General features: G+C 34.7%; 1 protein-coding gene across 2 annotated transcripts in view; it reads left to right on the top strand.

Annotated features, from left to right (window-relative positions):
- The window catches only part of LOC110467146 (phospholipid scramblase 3-like), a 20356-nt gene extending 6860 nt beyond the window's left edge, over window positions 1-13496 (top strand). For both annotated transcript variants that reach the window (XM_021524090.1, XM_021524092.1), the window contains exons 2-10: window positions 1068-1122; window positions 2952-3035; window positions 4578-4655; window positions 6685-6764; window positions 8270-8400; window positions 10217-10337; window positions 10790-10892; window positions 11649-11707; window positions 12552-13496. In XM_021524090.1, coding sequence (XP_021379765.1) covers window positions 1086-1122; window positions 2952-3035; window positions 4578-4655; window positions 6685-6764; window positions 8270-8400; window positions 10217-10337; window positions 10790-10892; window positions 11649-11707; window positions 12552-12587 — 729 coding nt within the window. In that variant the 5' untranslated portion in view covers window positions 1068-1085 and the 3' untranslated portion in view covers window positions 12588-13496. The remainder of the gene's footprint in view (window positions 1-1067; window positions 1123-2951; window positions 3036-4577; window positions 4656-6684; window positions 6765-8269; window positions 8401-10216; window positions 10338-10789; window positions 10893-11648; window positions 11708-12551) is intronic.
- Window positions 13497-18558: the final 5062 nt, after the last annotated feature.

Below are 18558 nucleotides of genomic sequence, written 5' to 3'. Positions count from 1 at the left end.
TAAGTCTCGGACAAAGGACAGGCTAATTGCCTTACCTGTTCGGGTACTCACCAGTCAGAATAGAGAGATAAGTGACAGCTGTCGATCAAATTAACTTTATTGTGTTAATTGTCAATGTATCACGGTTCTACATGTTTGGTAATCAGTTAGGAACTAGGCATCGGACTGTACGGGTGTGTTTTTGGATACTCCAGAAATCACCCACCGACCTAGAGAAAGTTATTTTAATAAATTTATATTTGGACCATACAACATCTCCAGAACTTTTACTTTTCAAATTGTATAACAATACCCCTCAAAAGTGTTGTTATAGTACATCCAGTATTTATCAAAGCTACATCTCGTTAAGGTGTAGAAATGGTTACCTATCTGCTGAAAAATGTGATTGTCTTTTTTTTCAAATTAAACGTTTTTGGGAATAAATCCTTTCTGACCTACAAATATCTATGCAAGGCTTTGTCAAGGCTTGCCGGAAAGTAGCATCAGATTACTAGGTCCGACCTTATTTCTTAAACGAACAGCCCTGGTCAAGCCGTTTGGATTATAAATAACGAAAGCGGCCCTGGTCTCGGCTCACCGAGTTCATTTGTTGGGTTCACAGTTCCTTTCATTTAAGTTCAGTCACATAGACTGCCGCTGCTGACTTGAATTGAGGTTTTGACCTTGTTTGTTAACGTGAAGTGGATATTTTCGTTTTACTCTACGTCATCACAATTCTTCAGATGCCTAAACAAGTTTAGGCCTACTCCGAACTGGAGTCACGTATCCGTACATGACTGTGATATCCTTTTTAAGTTTTGCTTGTCTGATATTAATAGACATATTTTTTTTCGGGATATGAAAGCTTAAACACATAAACAGAATAAATAATTTATCAAAATAGAAAAAATACGTCATCAGAGGCTTTTAATTCTTGAAAATACACTGCGATACGTCTCGCAACATTGCAATACGCTTTTGCTTCCAATTATAGTATCCAGACCTAATTCTTTATACTGTACGATAGTCAAATGTAGATTTATACTTTATATCCAGTATTAATTTTCGACTCCGTTTTTATTTTTCAGATAAACTTCTAACAAACAATGGAAATGGAGGGTATTGTTTTGAAACAGCCAACTGGTATGTATGATTGGTTTGATTTCATAAGGTTGACCATCCCATTAATAGCTTAGGTCATTCATGTGTGTATGAATCAGGGTATGCTAGTGTAGTTGCCTCTTTGTGATAAAGCGGATCTGATGCCGACTTTATAGTGCTATCTCACTGAAATGCCATGCCGAAGTCATCCAGCATAGCATACTGCTCGGTTACATCATACTGATAACGGGTGAACCAGTTGTTGTCATTCGTCTGAATGCTGAATGTTGATCAGGGAATAACAACTACCATTTATAAGAACTTTTGGACATAACCCATTGCCTTCCTCACCTGAACGAACGTTATCTGTGAAGGGGAAGGTTATGGAATGGTAACAATATTTACACATAAGCATACGTGATTTAAATAGCCATTGCCTTCCTCACCTGGGCAAACGTGATGCATGAAAGTGATTGGATGTCTGTATGGTAACAATATTTGCACATAAGCGTTCTTGATTTGAATACCATACTGACGTCGTTGACAGGTGTACACAGTTAACTTTTGATTAAAGATTGTGTTGACAGAGATAACATGTTATACAAACACTTAAGAGGGAATAACGGATAATAAGCTGATCGGAGCCTAAATCCTTGATGTCAATATTTACTCATTATGTAACTCTATGAAACCCTCTGGATGTGTATCCGAGATGTTTCGCCGTGGGATTGACGATTACGTTTACATGGAAAATGTTAAGATAATTCTGTAGCTAGGCTAAGATGGAATCTTCACATCTAAAGACTTTGTAAGGTTTCTTCTAAACAGTTAAACAGCACCTAACTGCTCAAGCTACGCTAATGGTCAATTTGCTGTTAACATTTAATTCCACAGTAAGATAAGATAAAATGTCACTGATTCCAGGAAACTTTATATTTAATCAAACACACATCTTGTAATCAAACCGGATTTATAAGTATAATTTTATTCTGATTTCTTTAAATTATGCCGAGCTATCTGTTGATATATACATTTTTCATTAGCCTTTCAATTGATCAATTTTCAAAATGACCTGGTATGGATACATTTTTATTTGAAAACAAAGTCGTAGGAAGATAAATTACGTTATCTACTCTTAATGCCTAAATGAGTAGGAATATAAGCAGTTTCTAAGAGAAAAGATGACTATTTCTAACAAAGGCACCCTTATCGTTCTGGTGATAAATAAAGAATATTTTCATTTAAGGATAAATAATAGAGACCGAATAATTTATTACAGAATATATATTTATATCTAACCTAGGGTGTTTTAAGGAATTCTAGTGTTAGGGGTTAATATAGATTTTTCGGTAAAAGACTATCCTACCATACCCTATTTTTGTCACTCTGTACGCTCACATTCGCTTTCTGCACCCCTGGAATATGTTAAAGCAAAATCGAAGGCACGCGAATAGCTGTATGATTGGTATCAGTTAAACAAACCTAACCAATCGCTAGGTTGATGCCTGTCATTGAAAGGTTACAGAGGAGCGACACCTGGCATCAGAGCCAGTCAATTTTACCGTGACGTAACCGACAGATTCTGAGCCTTCGATTTTGCGATGACATAATCCAGGCGTGGAGAGAGCGAAACCGAGCGTAATCCCTCGATATAGAGGATAGACCATGTAATACCCAAACTAGTGTGAAATATTGTAAGTGATGGCGTATTGTTGATAATATACATTGTTTGTCCCGAACAAAATAGAATTATGGATGGACGGCGGGAGTGCGAACTTTTCCGGTAGTTTAGAACACAATCCTAAAATAAAGGTGATTTTTTTTATCCATGAGCATTAATGTTTTAATGGTTTTAACACTTATCATTTCAGGTGCCGTTCAACAGTCTAATGCTTTGGCGTTTCTGGCTAATTTGGATTTCATAAAGATTCGGCAGAAAGTTGATTTAGCTGAATGTAAGTATAAATGGACCATGAAAATATTACGCCAGTACCTAGAGTTTCTTTCATTTTGGTTCATATGGTGGATTAAATAACATGTAAATGTACCTAGGATATTTGTAGAACACCATGAAACAACAATATTAAACAGTTGGATAACACAAAGGTTAAATCTGAAAAATCATACATTTTTCGAATTCCAAAGGAAAGAGAAGTGAAAGGTCAAAATGTCAAAATCTGGGTTAGCAAATCTTTATCCATTTCCCCCCACAATAATCTATGAGCAGACGACACAAAAGAAAAAGGACCCCATGTATATAAGTCGCCTCTTAATTTAGCACGCCGTGAGATACATGGTGGTTTCCACAGGAGTGTACTTGGTTTTCATGTTTATCTAACTCGAGTTAATTTAAAATTGAATTATGGCAAGAAGTTTACATTTTAAAAAGTTACTTACAAAAGTAATATACACATAATAATCAACCATCACATGTTTGGGGACCAATTTCTCTCACAACGTTCAGATAGTATATCTAGAAACCCTATGTTTCTCTTGTTAATTCACTATTCTGCCACCCTTCACAGGTGTGTCTCCCGTTTTAGCCGGCTTGTCACCCCCTTTGCTATGGGGGAGATAGCCCCGTGCAGATTAGCACGTGTTCAATTGTGACGTCATTAAAACGCGTCATCGGTAATTGTTACGTCATCAAAAGTGAATGACGATATGCATACCCCATATGTGTTTCTGTCGGTGGAGCTGTGCCTAAAATAATAGGATGGGAGAAAAATAATTATCCCCTATCTTGAGGGTGTAACAGAGAAATCTTCAACTCTCGGGTTGATTTATTTGGTTGTAACCCTCGGCAGAGCCTTGGGTTAGACAACCAAAAAACATCACCCCTTGTAAGGCTAATCACGATTACAACATTGATATGTTAATCACATCAGGCCTTTCTTACTTAACAATAACTGTATATTATCGATGATGTTGTTCAAATCCAATACATTGTAAGGGAGATAACTGCAATATAAATTTACGAATTTATGTAAAACAACATACAGATATAATATATATAAAGCGTAAGGAAGAATAAAACATCATAAAGAAAACGAAATTGTTCTCGGTTTCTCTTGCAACGAAAATTAGATCAAAAGATAAATGATGTACTGGTATCATCTAAATGCATGTAGCATTATAAGTTCAATTAACTCGTACATAAATTAATTTACTGAACCATTTGGTAACACGTATAATTCGAAACAAAACTTTTGAATACTATGTGACAAAATGTGAGTGTAGTTTGCGAATAGTATTTGAAAATAACCATTTTTGAATGCAAATGCGAAAGTAAACAGTTTGGACAATTTTGAAAATACCATCGTTTCAAATGCATGTATTATCTCTCAACTTTGGTTTCAATTTTGAGAGGCTTACAAACATATACGTGTTGTATATTTCAGTGTTTACGCCATGGGAAGTAAAAAACATATACGTGTTGTATATTTGAGTGTTTACGCCATGGGAAGTAAAAAACATATACGTGTTGTATATTTCAGTGTTTACGCCATGGGAAGTAAAAAACAGATACGAAGTGTGTGATAGGAACGACCAGGTGTTTATGTACGTCACAGAAGGTACAGTAGTCACACTATTAGTACATTATATATAAGTCACAATGGTACAGTAGTCACACCATAAGGACACTATATTTAAGTCACATTGGTACAGTAGTCACACCATTAGTACATTATATGTAAGCCACATTGGTACAGAAGTCACACCATTAGTACATTATATATAAGTCACATTGGTACAGTACTCACACCATTAGTACATTATATGTAAGTCACATTGGAACAGTAGTCATACCATTAGTACATTATATGTAAGTCACATTGATACAGTAGTCACACCATTAGTACATTATATGTACGTCACAGAAGGTACAGTAGTCACACCTTTAGTACATTATATGTAAGTCACATTGGTACAGTACTCACACCATTAGTACATTATATGTAAGTCACATTGGAACAGTAGTCATACCATTAGTACATTATATGTAAGTCACATTGATACAGTAGTCACACCATTAGTACATTATATGTACGTCACAGAAGTAACAGTAGTCACACCTTTAGTACATTATATGTAAGTCACATTGGTACAGTACTCACACCATTAGTACATTATATGTAAGTCACATTGGAACAGTAGTCATACCATTAGTACATTATATGTAAGTCACATTGATACAGTAGTCACACCATTAGTACATTATATGTAAGTCACATTGGAACAGTAGTCATACCATTAGTACATTATATGTAAGTCACATTGGTACAGTAGTCACACCATTAGTACATTATATATAAGTCACATTGGTACAGTACTCACACCATTCGTACATTATTTGTAAGTCACATTGGTACAGTAGTCACACCATTAGGACATTATATATAAGTCACATTGGTACAGTAGTCACACCATTAGTACATTAAATGTAAGTCACATTGGTACAGTAGTCACACCATAAGTACATTATATGTTAGTCACAGAAGGTACAGTAGTCACACTATTAGTACATTATATATAAGTCACATTGGTACAGTACTCACACCATTCGTACATTATTTGTAAGTCACATTGCTACAGTAGTCACACCATAAGTACATTATATGTTAGTCACAGATGGTACAGTAGTCACACTATTAGTACATTATATGTTAGTCACATTGGAACAGTAGTCACACCATTAGTACATTATATGTAAGTCACATTGGTACCAAGGGATATAGAAAATGGTATATTACAGTAGTCACAAAATTAGTAAGTCATAAGTCACATTGGTATAGAAAATGGTATATTACAGTAGTCACAAAATAAGTATGTCACATTCATTTCAAGTGGTATAGAAAATGGTATATTACAGTAGTCACAAAATTAGTAAGTCACATTCATTTCAAGTGGTATAGAAAAATGATATATTACAGTAGTCACACAATTAGTAAGTCACATTCCTTTGAAATGGTATATGAAGTGATATATTTCATTATTCACGACATAAGCAAGTTATGTCCGTATACATTGATATATAAAATGGTATATTACAGTAGTCACAACATAAGAAAGTAACATCCATATACATTGATATATAAAAAGGTATATTACAGTAGTCACAATATTAGTACATTCATCCATATATATTGATATATAAAATAGTATATTACAGAAGTTACAACATTAGTAAATTACATCCACAGTAAGTGGTATATGGAGTGGGATATAAAATAGTATATTACAGAAGTCACAACACCAGTAAGTCATATTCATAAGTAAATATAAAGTACGTGTTCCTATTTCAAGTTATCTATGAAAGAAATGGATTAATTAATAAGTTCATTAATACGACTTTGTTAATCATATCACAACCATTAAGTGAAAAAATTGATATACAATTCATTTATCGCCAATAAAACGCGCGATATTATTACTAGGCATATTTTGAAATGTTGCTCAATCATAGCAACGTCAAATATCCTATTTTACATTGTACTGTTTTGACAAAAACAACAACACTTACTTGAACTAGAAAAAGCTGGATTAGTGGTGGCTGAGTCAACACGGGTTGGTTCTATATGTTATCCATTGTAATCGTTACAGAGTCTGACACGTGCGAGCGGTTGTGCTTCTTACCTGTTCAAAGGGGACTTGTTCTGCACGTCACGGATGTGAATGGTCAGGTAGGACATCATTTTTTAAACTAATAACTTACATATTTATATGTGATATGTCAACCAACTACCTTCTAAGAAGGGACATAAGGATCAACCTATAAAAGGTTGAATTAAAATCGCTGTTTTTGAAACATACTGTGAAATCATATATTTTCCCGGGCCCCCAATTTTCGTGGTTACCCGACAAAACATCATTTTGTAGGTACATGAATTCGTGGATTACGAGTACCTTCTCATACGGAGAATTACTTTATATGAAACTTGTAATTACTTAGTGGACCCATGAATTCGTAGATGAAGACTTCCCATGAAATCAATGAAATTAAAAACCAATACAATTGAGTGATTACTTCAGTCTCCCTGCAAATAAAAAAGCACATTGTTTTACCCAAGAGTCTAACATCGTTAGATAAGAAATAATTAATGATGTAATTTTTCAAAACTATTTCTCTTACATTGTAATGCATAAATGGCTAACATCACTCTGTACGACTTTAACACTAGACACTGCTAATGACCAATAACAATAGCGTACATTAAAAACGCTAAGGTAGAATGTTTATAAGATGCAAGTAATCCACACACAGGTGATTACATAAGGTCGAGAATGAATTACACTACATCATACATCTGTTTTGCCCTTCATCGTCAATACTCCAGGAGTTACGCTTACATACGCTCTCTGCACCCGTGGAATAGCACAATTGAAGGTACGAGGCTGGCTTTTTGGTTTGTCTCAGATAAAAAGACATGACCAATCACTCGGCTGATATATGTCTTTTGAAGCTTACAGAGGGGCAACACCCTACTTCAAAGCCAGTCAATTTTATCGTTACGCGACCGACAGATTTTTTGGATGTCCATCAATGGATCAAACATGTCTTCTCGTCTTATCCACAAGGTGGTGCAATCTGAGCCTTCCACTTTGCTAGGACATATTCCACGGGTGCTGAGAGCGAAAATGAGCATAACCACTGGAGTATAGAGGATGGTACGGGTCCTTCTAGGGGTTATCTGTAATGCTAGAGGCCAATTGTTTAAAAGAAACATTTGACAGCTACACAAACAGTTGAAAGGTAGTTATTGTAATTATGTTACGAACTTTTGTCCTTATGGTGAATCGATACATTCTGTCATCATAAATAGGAGTGATTATTATATTCAATATTAACTGCATGTACTCTGCTGTAAACTACTGTTTGTTTGTGACAACTGGATGGCGATCAAATGTATTTACGGGTTTTTGCTGCTTTACCTTTACCTTGCTGACACCAAAGAATTCAAATTCGATATATGTTTTTAGTCGTTTATATTTTAACCATTTCGGTTATGTCCGTACGTTCTTCCTTCTGAAGACGTAAGTTTTCTCAAGGTACTCCGCTACCTCCCACATTTAGACCTTCTGCTGGCTTACATCCAAGCCAACAAGAAATAAAAGTTTATAGAAGTTGATAAAACTTGTTTCATAATTGTTGTAAAATATTACATTTAGCATTTTGATATTTTTGAAGGAGATTGCTCAAATCAAGAAGAATTTTAAATGCTGTGCAGGAGGTAGTTGTTGTGCCAGTGCAGACTGTTGTGCTATGGAAATGTGGGTCGATCAACCCGTTGGTCGAACTTTGGCACATGTTCGACAAATGTGAGTATGCGTGTACATAAAGGCTCAAATAAAGAAAACGCATTTGTGTAAATTATGATTCGGTTACTGAATTTTGCATTGACTTTTTTGCTAAAAACTCCATCAGAATTATCCAGGGGAAGGGTACTTGACGTTTAAAAAAATTACTGATGTCAGTACAGATCATGATCCGGTTACATAATGTGAATAGGTTTCTATATAATAGTCCGATAAAGAATATACCCTAAAATCGCGAACATAAACGGCGGCTAATTTTCTTTTTTATTAAGAAATTCCAAATATATTTTCGAAGCCGATCTTTTTTAAAAGCAGTCTTGTTATTGAAGCTTATTAGACTGTAAGGCGTGACGGCTTTATATCAAAGCTTTCTTTCATTGGAAGCCTTTTAAAGGGTCTACAATGTCATAGTTGAATGATTGCTATTAATATTCACAAGCATTTACCGTAAACATTCGTGTAATTTGCGCAGTGCTTTGGTGCTGAAATGAGGGAAGACATTGGGAGGTGCGCAAATTACACCAAAAGCAATAGAAATTTGCAGAGTTTTTTTTATTCCACCCTTGAATGCAAATTGACTGAATCCAAGGTACATTTTTTAAAGCCGCTCTATTTTCGAAACCTGCTTTTTTTTTTTAAAGATATATGTGATTGCAAGGAATCCCAGGCCTATTTTCAAATCATGCTAAGGGTATATGTTTATAATTATGGTTCTGTCCTACTACATACAATATATGTATGTAATAGTCCAATCACATACAAAGTGTGCCTGTATGGTATAATCCGATCACATACGAAGTGTGCGAACATACAATATCTGTATGGTATAATCCGATCGCATACGAAGTGTGCGTACATACAATATCTGTATGGTATAATCCGATCACATACGATTTGTACGTACATACTATATCTGTATCGTATAGTCAAATCACATACACTTTGTACGTACAGTATATAAGTGCATCATCGTGCATTTACCTACAGTATACGTATATGATGGTTCTATAACAGTAAGGTGATATGTTTATAATATGGTTCTGTAAATTAAAATGCGAGAGTATACTGTGTATCCGTAAAAACTATGCAGGAATGTCTGTAGAAATCATATAGCTGTATAAACCAGCACAATACTTTGGAAGTAGCTCAAGTTTTGCTATCAGCATCTTATTCAGTTGCCTTGATAGGGACTACCTGATCAATAAAAGAAACCAATTTCATCATTACCTAACCCGATCCATAATGTCGTGCTTTATAGTGGTAATTTAGGTACGATTTCTAATATTTCAGTTTACTTTCACTTTTCAAAAAAAGGCTGCTGACATTTTCTTTTATTTGGAACTCTTTTTTGTATGGAAAAGAAATACATTAAAGGGAATCTTTGCTGAGCATTGGTTACTGCAAAGGTTTTTGAGTCGATGTATATTTCAGTCGATGTATATTTCAGTCGATGTATATTTCAGGAGGCACCGTAGTCTAGTGGTAGGACGCCGGACTCGTGACCGAAAGGTTGCGGGTTCGAGTCACGCCACGGCACTGTGTTATATCTGTGAGCAAGATACTTCACTCATCTTGTTGTGAGTTGAGAAATATATTGGCTGGTTGAAAAGGTCCTATAACCACGTATAATACTTTGTGAACCGCTTTGAGACGACCTACGAACTAGCTTGTGATAAAGCGGTATATAAGAAACTCGAATTATTATCATTTTTATTAATAAAGCTATTATCATATTTTAGCATACACTCAGTACTTAATTCATAGCAATATGTTTAAACTGTGTAACCTACCAGTCCGGTATGTTTGTATTTCCCTGTAGGGTTTACTGCTGTAGTCCTAAATTCCACGTATTCGACGGTAACGGTACACAGGTATTTGAAGTGACGGGGCCATGTTGTATCTGCCAAGGACCCGGATGTTATGGAGATATAGAGTATCCGGTATGCACCTTCAATTTCTAAATATCAAGATGTAAATTAATCATTTTATTACAATTTGTATCATTTTGAGTGTCTAATAAGCTTTCTTCTTAATCTCAATAAATATTCCAACCAAACTGAGAACGGTTGGTACTCTATTTGCAAAATGACGACTGTCGATTCTCGCTCAGGTTCACACAATGTAATATTTCATAAGCAATATAACCATGTTTTTTTTTCGGAATAAATAGTTCGTTCTCACAACAGCTGCAACTGAATAAAAATATTTTCAACTTAGTACAAATGAGTTTCAACTACAGTATCTTAAAACGACGTCACAAATTAGCAAGTCAAAATGCCACAATATCATATTTTAAATATTTTGTAAGGGTTACATATCTGTAAAATGTTACCTATTTCCCCATTTGAACTGTATTGGTACCATCATAGAAATATTAAATATTCGAACACAGTTGACAAATCCTGGGGGATCTGATGCCAATGCGAGGGTAACGAAGATCTGGGACGGAGCTGGCAGAGCATGCTGTACCCATGCCAACACCTTCGGCTGCCATTGTAAGTACACATACATCACCGTACAGACATATACAAAGGTCACAGTTAGCCAAATGATTGAACCAGACGTTGGTTAAGTGTTAGAATTAATTTTGCCAACTGTGAAAAAGCCTTCATTATATTAAACAGAACAAACGTCATTCAAAGTTTCCAATATTTCGGCCTCCTGGCCTTCTTCTTAGAGTGACATTTTTTTATCTTTTTTTTTCCCTCTGGAAATCATCTGTTGCTTTCATGACATTGTCCTTTCTAACTCAATAATCCGTTTCGCTCATTTCAATGGCCCGCTTACAGACATATACAAAGGTCACAGTTAGCCAAATGATTGAACCAGACGTTGGTTAAGTGTTAGAATTAATTTTGCCAGCTGTGAAAAAGCCTTCATTATATTAAACAGAACAAACGTCAATCAAAGTTTCCAATATTTCGGCCTCCTGGCCTTCTTCTTAGAGTGACATTTTTTTATCTTTTTTTTCCCCTCTGGAAATCATCTGTTGCTTTCATGACATTGTCCTTTCTAACTCAATAATCCGTTTCGCTCATTTCAATGGCCCGCTTAAAGTTCTAATTAGACTTGAAAAGGTAAGGGGTAACTTAGCCTACCACGCTGTTGTTTTCGGGTTACCCCGGTTTCGTCCCATATTAAGATCTCTTGCGTATTCCATGAAAGCATAGATATTGATGTCGTTTTCAATGAAATATTAATTACCCTGTCGTACCATACCTACTTATAATGCATAACATTGTTTCTGTCAGTTCCTGCAAACATGGATGTTCAACAGAAGCTATCTGTCTTTGGATCCACATTCGTACTGGTAAGTAGGCTTATCATATGGCATGTTACTTGCAATTCCAATCTGAAATCTGACAAAAGAATAATATTTATTATTCACGGAACTCTTTTATCTTTACAGTGAACTATCCCTATATTTTGTGGAGAAGGGTTTTAAATTCCGTCGTACAAATAAAACACTGTACACAATGCATGTGATCTTCCAAGTACTTCAAATTATGAGTATTATTCTGGTATATTTTGGATAACTTCATGTCAATCGATAAGGCAGTAGCATAAACAGTGACGTAAGTGTTGTTAGGTCATAGGTTAATGTGAAGTATAACGGGAATACAGCGACGTTGGTGTATTTTATCGTGTAAATCGATACTCTGATATTTTCGTGGGCAAAAATCACGTGTTGTACAGTGTAAATATACCTGAGACTTATCGATTGAACGATATTTATGCAAGTTATAACTTGTCGTTAAAGGACGTTAATATAGCATGTCTCCTATCGGTGATCGATATTAATGTGATATATAACCTATCGATGATCGATTTTAATATTGCATATTGCCTGTCAATAGACGATTTTTAAAATATCGTATTTTCCAATCGATGATTACTATTCATTAATGTATATTATCTGTTGGTAATTGATATTGATATAATTCAGCACCTTTCGGTGATTGATATAAAAACAGAATATACCGATCGATATTTCCTGTCGAAAGACGATATTAAATTAACGTATAACTGAACAATGACTGTTTTTTATTATCAGTGATCGATATTATTATAAAATAATTATCAATTAGTAACAGATATCAATGTTATGCATAAAGTTTGTACAGGTTTTCATTATCAATTTCATTGTTTTAAAGGATTACCTGCTGTACGAAAACAATGGGGACCAATAAGCACAAGGATTATGTAGGGATCTGGCAGTCTGTGTAATACGGAGATGCATAAAGACCATTTTAACTCATCACGCAAAAAAAACGCAGAAAGGATGCAACAGATGTTAGGAACATGTTTTGTTCTTTATCAGAAAATATGAAGGAGCACGATATAATATTATATTACTATTATTAAGAATGTATGCTAGTTTATTGGGAAAGACTTTTATACTACCTCTACTAGGTCTGTGATATTGTCCCATATCCTATATTGTATTTAGTGGTTTACCTGATTACTCTCTTCACTTTGTGGACGTGAATGCATTCAAGGGTTAACATCCGGGATTTTATCAACCTGCGTTAAATATGGACCATCGAAAAGAGTGAATGCTATTTTATTCACTATTATGTTGTACCATACTCATTGTATACATTGGACATTATATTTACGAAAGCGAACTATTCTAGTAAACAAAGACGCCTGGTCAGGAAAGAAACGAAAGTGTTTGCTATGATGACGTCATTTTACGTGTTACTTCATCTAATGTGAGGTCCAATATATTTAAGATATGACATATTTACGTCATCTTCAACTGTGATAAACATCCCGGAGTGTACTTTTGTTGCTTATTTGACCAGGAGCATGACTATTTTTGTCGTCTATTAAATAGTGAAATCAAACGTCGACTGACACTTAAATTTAAAGTCATGTTTACAAACAAAATTTCAGTTTTAATGTATTTTTATATCAGCCATTTCTTTTGTTATATAACCATTTACATTTTGTAGTTGGAAAATATGACACGGTGTTTTTACCTTTTTCTGTTATTCATACATCACCATGTTTCATTGTTATATGTGTTGTACTTATTTCAATGTAATTTGTAAACTTTATTTAAGATCTGATTCAGCATTAAACACTTCAAATAATTGCCGATATTTTTTGTTATTCTTTTTGTTTTTCTACCACACCTGTTGTTGTTTATTACTTACCATATCATCCTTTAAACAGAGGAGATGTTTGTTATATAAGAGTTGATCATCACGGGGGATATAAAAACACATATCCCACCCTTTTCTACGGAAGAGCAATAGTCCTAGTTGCCATAGTGAACTCAATGAACCGCGCAATAATCAATGTGATAAAAATTTGACAAATTGAACGAAGTGACAATTCTGTGATATGGTTACGCTACATTAAGTGATGACGCGATCCTATCATAAAGTTGCGGCCGAGTTATGGTCGATTGTGGCCGAGTTTCAATCTCTTACGATAATGTAATTTGATACTGTAAGCTAAGCGCTTAGCGATATGATTCTAATGGTTGAGCATATAACTATGCAACGTAGTTTTTTATGACCTGGTTATGAAGGTTACTTGAAAAATATTGTCATAAAGTGTTAAAGAATTGGTAACGATGACCTAAAGTTTTACATTATATCATAATTGTTAATGACTGTTTTTCGTAAAAGGATATAACTTCCATATGATAATGTTAATTGTTTGTGTTGTATAAATGTCGATGTTTTTTTTTTATTGTGCTCGTCGGTAGGGAGTTGTGTTTCTGTTGTCACCACACGAGTTATCAGCTGGCCGGTGGCAGAGTGGATAACGAACTCACCGTCCACAGATGCGTGAAAAGGTATGAGGTCACATAACTAGCCGCGTTGGTTTCCCCCAAGTTCTGCAGTTTCCAAACACATTAAAATGCTCCGCTAGCTAACACCCAGGACAACAAGTGTGATTAGTCTAAGTTGAAATAACTTGTTTCATAATTGTTGTAGAATTGCTCAGTAACCAGACGGGAACATAGACAGGGTTCATATGTGGCACTAGATGAGAGGGGCTTTTCGGTGATATTTCATATGTATTGGTTTCTTTGATTACATGTTCGAAATGTTTATTCATTTTTTGTCCTTTCCTGGCAGGTTCTGGAGTTATCGTTCTTTAAATGTGGAAACAGCATAGTGATGACATCATCATTACCTGAAACTTCCTAAACGTTTTGGTACGACAGCATGTCCTCAAGATACATTATTATCATGGTTGCGTTTGGACATCAGCCAACATGATTGTAGCCAATGAAAGATTTACAGTCCTCAGCAAAACTCGCTTTATGATGTTTTTTTAATCACAAGGCCGCTCGAACTTTAAAATAAGAGGTAAAAGAAAACATCGAAAAACTGAAACAGCCACCTAAAGTTTGAGATAGATACATGTATAGCAGCAACAGCAGTTTTAAGGATTAAATAAATGTAAATGAACCCTTTTACAACTTTGATTTCGTTCACAAAGATATGTGGGATACCAACACACTCCAAAAAAGCATTCAATTGTTTTCCAAGTATATTTTATTTTGGTTTATAAAACCTGAAAAATATTCAAGCAAAATTCAAATTGATCTGATTTACATTCTATTTTGTCAGCAAGTTGAAGCAAGATCACTATAACAAAAGATTTTGATACTTTGTTTCGTAAAAAAAATCATTATTATATTTTATGTCAACTGTTTGCCAACTTTGCGAAACAATACCTGTAATGTGCAAGTACCAGATATAGACATCCAAACTTTGAAAACGACCATAATGGTAAAACACAATTGTTCAAATAGCATATAATGAAATGTAGCATTTTAGAAAACATACAACAAAACTTACACTGTCACTCAATCACACTAATTAAATGTGTCTACCATGATATTTAATAGAAATTGAAAAAAGATAATATATATATATATATATATGAAATGACAAAAGGTTTTTTTAGTACTCCTCCAGTAATTTCACCGTTTTAGAGGTTCATCAGGGATATTGTTTATGCGTGTTAACAGGACAACAAAACAACACAGAAAAATGATGATGTCACGATTCATAATACCGTCACAATACAACGTACCAAAAAAGAACGCCAAAACTAACAATGCACTTTAACGTCAATATTTAAAGAACAACAAAGATGGTGTTACCAAAAATAGATATGCAGTTAGAGACATGAGAATAACAATATATATAGCCAACATTGAAAAAATGTAACTCATAAATTAACGCTCATGGGTGTAACCATGCATACATGTATCAACGTGCTCGTCCCTTTAAATAAAAAAAACCCCATATATAAGTTATAATGAATTTAAAAGTCTTAATTCAAATGAAAATGTTATTCATAATATGTGTATTTTTTTCACTATATAAACAAGAAAACAGCCCGAGTTATTATTCCCTTTGATAGCTCGAGTGCTGAAACAAGCAATGCATGTAGGTGCCTCTACCGTTTAGAGTAACGAACAACAATTTTTTTTATTCAGAAAAGCGTGGGTACCCCTGATAAATACGCGTATGTTACGAGCATTTTTACAAAACTATAAGTTTTCACTCTGACTTTTAATTAGTAGTGTTTCAAAGATGTTTATCGTTATGGGATCGAACTTTGGTAATCTTTACACAATTATAATAAACAGGAGTTTTGGCCTTTAAAATGTGTGTGTAAAAACAAAGTGTTGATAGAATTAGGCTCCAGTTGCTCTGTCTCGCAAATGTCATTCTTTCTTCATAATAGGTTGGGATTCCGAAGTACCGGTTATCCACTACTTTGTCCTTGAGTAATATAATGTACCCCTAAACAAGAGTCATTCGCTTTTTTGTTATTAGCCACGCGTGTTAAAAACATTGTTTATCAAGTTTTCTTTTCATACGATATTTATTTTCGGTTTATTATAAATACTAAGAATGTTTCAATCACATGTTCTTCAACTAGTAAGTAGTGACAACGTGTATGCATCATTCTAATTTTAGCGATCAGAAAACTGTCATACTTTTGTTACAAGTTTGATAGATATCTCTCTGATTTACGAGTCAATAAGTCAGGTAAATTCAGGGGTCCACATGAGACATCAATCCAATCATACGTACACATATGCTAGTTAATCCCTCCTACTCTAGCGATAGGTATGCATGTGTTCGAGTTGTTACGCTGATGTATGGCAACCATCCTTAAACTATTCCAGCGACAAGCATATGGCAGCCGTCATAGTCCAACATTCTGAGAATCTTCAATGGGCAATTGTAGTTTTAGAAAATAATCGGACGACAGGCATACATGTATTGTAGTTACGCTGAGGTATGACAACCGTTCTGGTGCCACATTCTGAGAATCTTTATTGGGTAATTGTACATCGTTTAAAATGATGAAGTTTCATAAACAATTTCAGTGACCCTATACAGTAATCATACCTGCATGGTGTTCCCCGTGCACACACTCCACTTCCGTCATGGAACAGACAGCACCAAATGTGAGGTAGGGAAAGGGGTCACCCTCTCCCTTCCCACTGTCCAAATGATTGGTGCCGGCCCTTGTAAGTAAATATATTCAAAACAATATATAAATAGAATCATATATCAAACTACTGTATACTTGTTTAATTTCGTCGAGTTAAAATTTCGCGATTTTGTATCCGGCACTTATTCAAGTGGGAACGACTCGCAAATAGTTTCCAGTGCTTGTTACTACTAGCCACAGACAACCCGGCATCGCTACTGGTCACAAGTTTATACATTTATGTGTAAGCATGCTTTTAAGTGCCTACGGGGCTTAAAGCATGCATGCATGGTTTCGTTGCATGATTTCGTTGTGACCCACAATATAATTAGTCTGATGAATTTATCTATTGTGTAAGACTGATGTTGTTTTTTAATTTCATTTCACCTGTTTACTCTTTAAAATAGTGTAATTGTTTTTAAAAACTATGTTTTAACCTAGGAGCCTCAGATCAACTGATATGAAGGACGTGTGAGACGTGGCTGTTAAAACCGGTAAGTATGGCGACGATCTCATATTCACGAGAGGTTTAATTTCAAGAGTTTTAAGGCATTCGCGGATTTCTCGAAATTAAAACCCTCGTGAAAATTTGCAACTATACAATATATATATAACTTGATGTAATTGGTGTAAAGAATAAGGTAGAATAACATTTTAGAAATTATACTTTCCTACACTTAGTATTTATTGGTATGCCTTACATTTACCAAACGAGTGTTTTTTTGTTCATGAAAACGACTTGATTAATTAATAACAATCTTAAAAGTAATATCTATCAATACATATTTAATCATCTGTCTGAACCACTCTGTTTGGAGATACCAATCCTCTGTCTTAATCATTCTGATTAGAGATACCAAACCTTTGTATTAACAAATCTGTCCCCCATCCCTCTGAAGCCGAGGTGCGTTGAGTGGTTCCCTGTGTTTCCAACTTCTTTTTGTAGGTTCTTTCCTCATTTTGAGTTCTGATGCCTTTACGTTTCTTACCTATTGATTAAAATGTGTAGCGAGCAAGCATTCTGTTGACCTGTCTTTTCTAGACCGACTCCAATGTTTTCTCATTAAAGTTTACAGGATTCTTAAAGTAAATGGTCATATCATTATCACTTGTCCTTTTTTAATAAAAGAAAACTATTGAAAAATTGATGCAGCTTACTTTTGGTTTTAAGGGGTAATTACCTTTGAAAATATGTTACGTATATCCTTATTACAACTGCCAATGACAGAATAATATACAGTGAACTTTTTGATGTCACCGCTAGCTAAGTGCAACAGAAACAATGTCCTTTTCATAAATGATGTGAGAAAAACCTACAAAGAAGGAATCGTAATTCCCCTTCTGAATAAAATATAGATATAAGTAAAGTTTAAAAAGCTTTTGTGGTAGATATGATATACAAACAACGACTTGATTCGAGTTAACTCCCCTATACCACCAGTGCCGCTCAAAAGCCATGCTGTCTATAATGTTCTATCAGTCACGTTCACAAAAAAACATCAACTATTCTAAAATCGCAGATTACCTCTTTGTCTTCTATTAATTAAGGGTATTACATTATGACTATTTTTAAAAATAAGATTAAAGTGATAGCGGATAAATATTTCCTTTTACAAATGCGAACAATAGAAGGAAATATTTCATAATTCACTCCGACAATATGTATCGCTCGCTGTT

Source organism: Mizuhopecten yessoensis, unplaced genomic scaffold (genome assembly GCF_002113885.1).
Source record: "Mizuhopecten yessoensis strain PY_sf001 unplaced genomic scaffold, ASM211388v2 scaffold11161, whole genome shotgun sequence".
In the NCBI taxonomy this organism is placed as follows: Eukaryota; Metazoa; Mollusca; class Bivalvia; order Pectinida; family Pectinidae; genus Mizuhopecten; species Mizuhopecten yessoensis.
The sequence above is the reverse complement of the archived record's forward strand: the minus strand, read 5'-3'. Positions and strand labels throughout refer to the sequence as shown.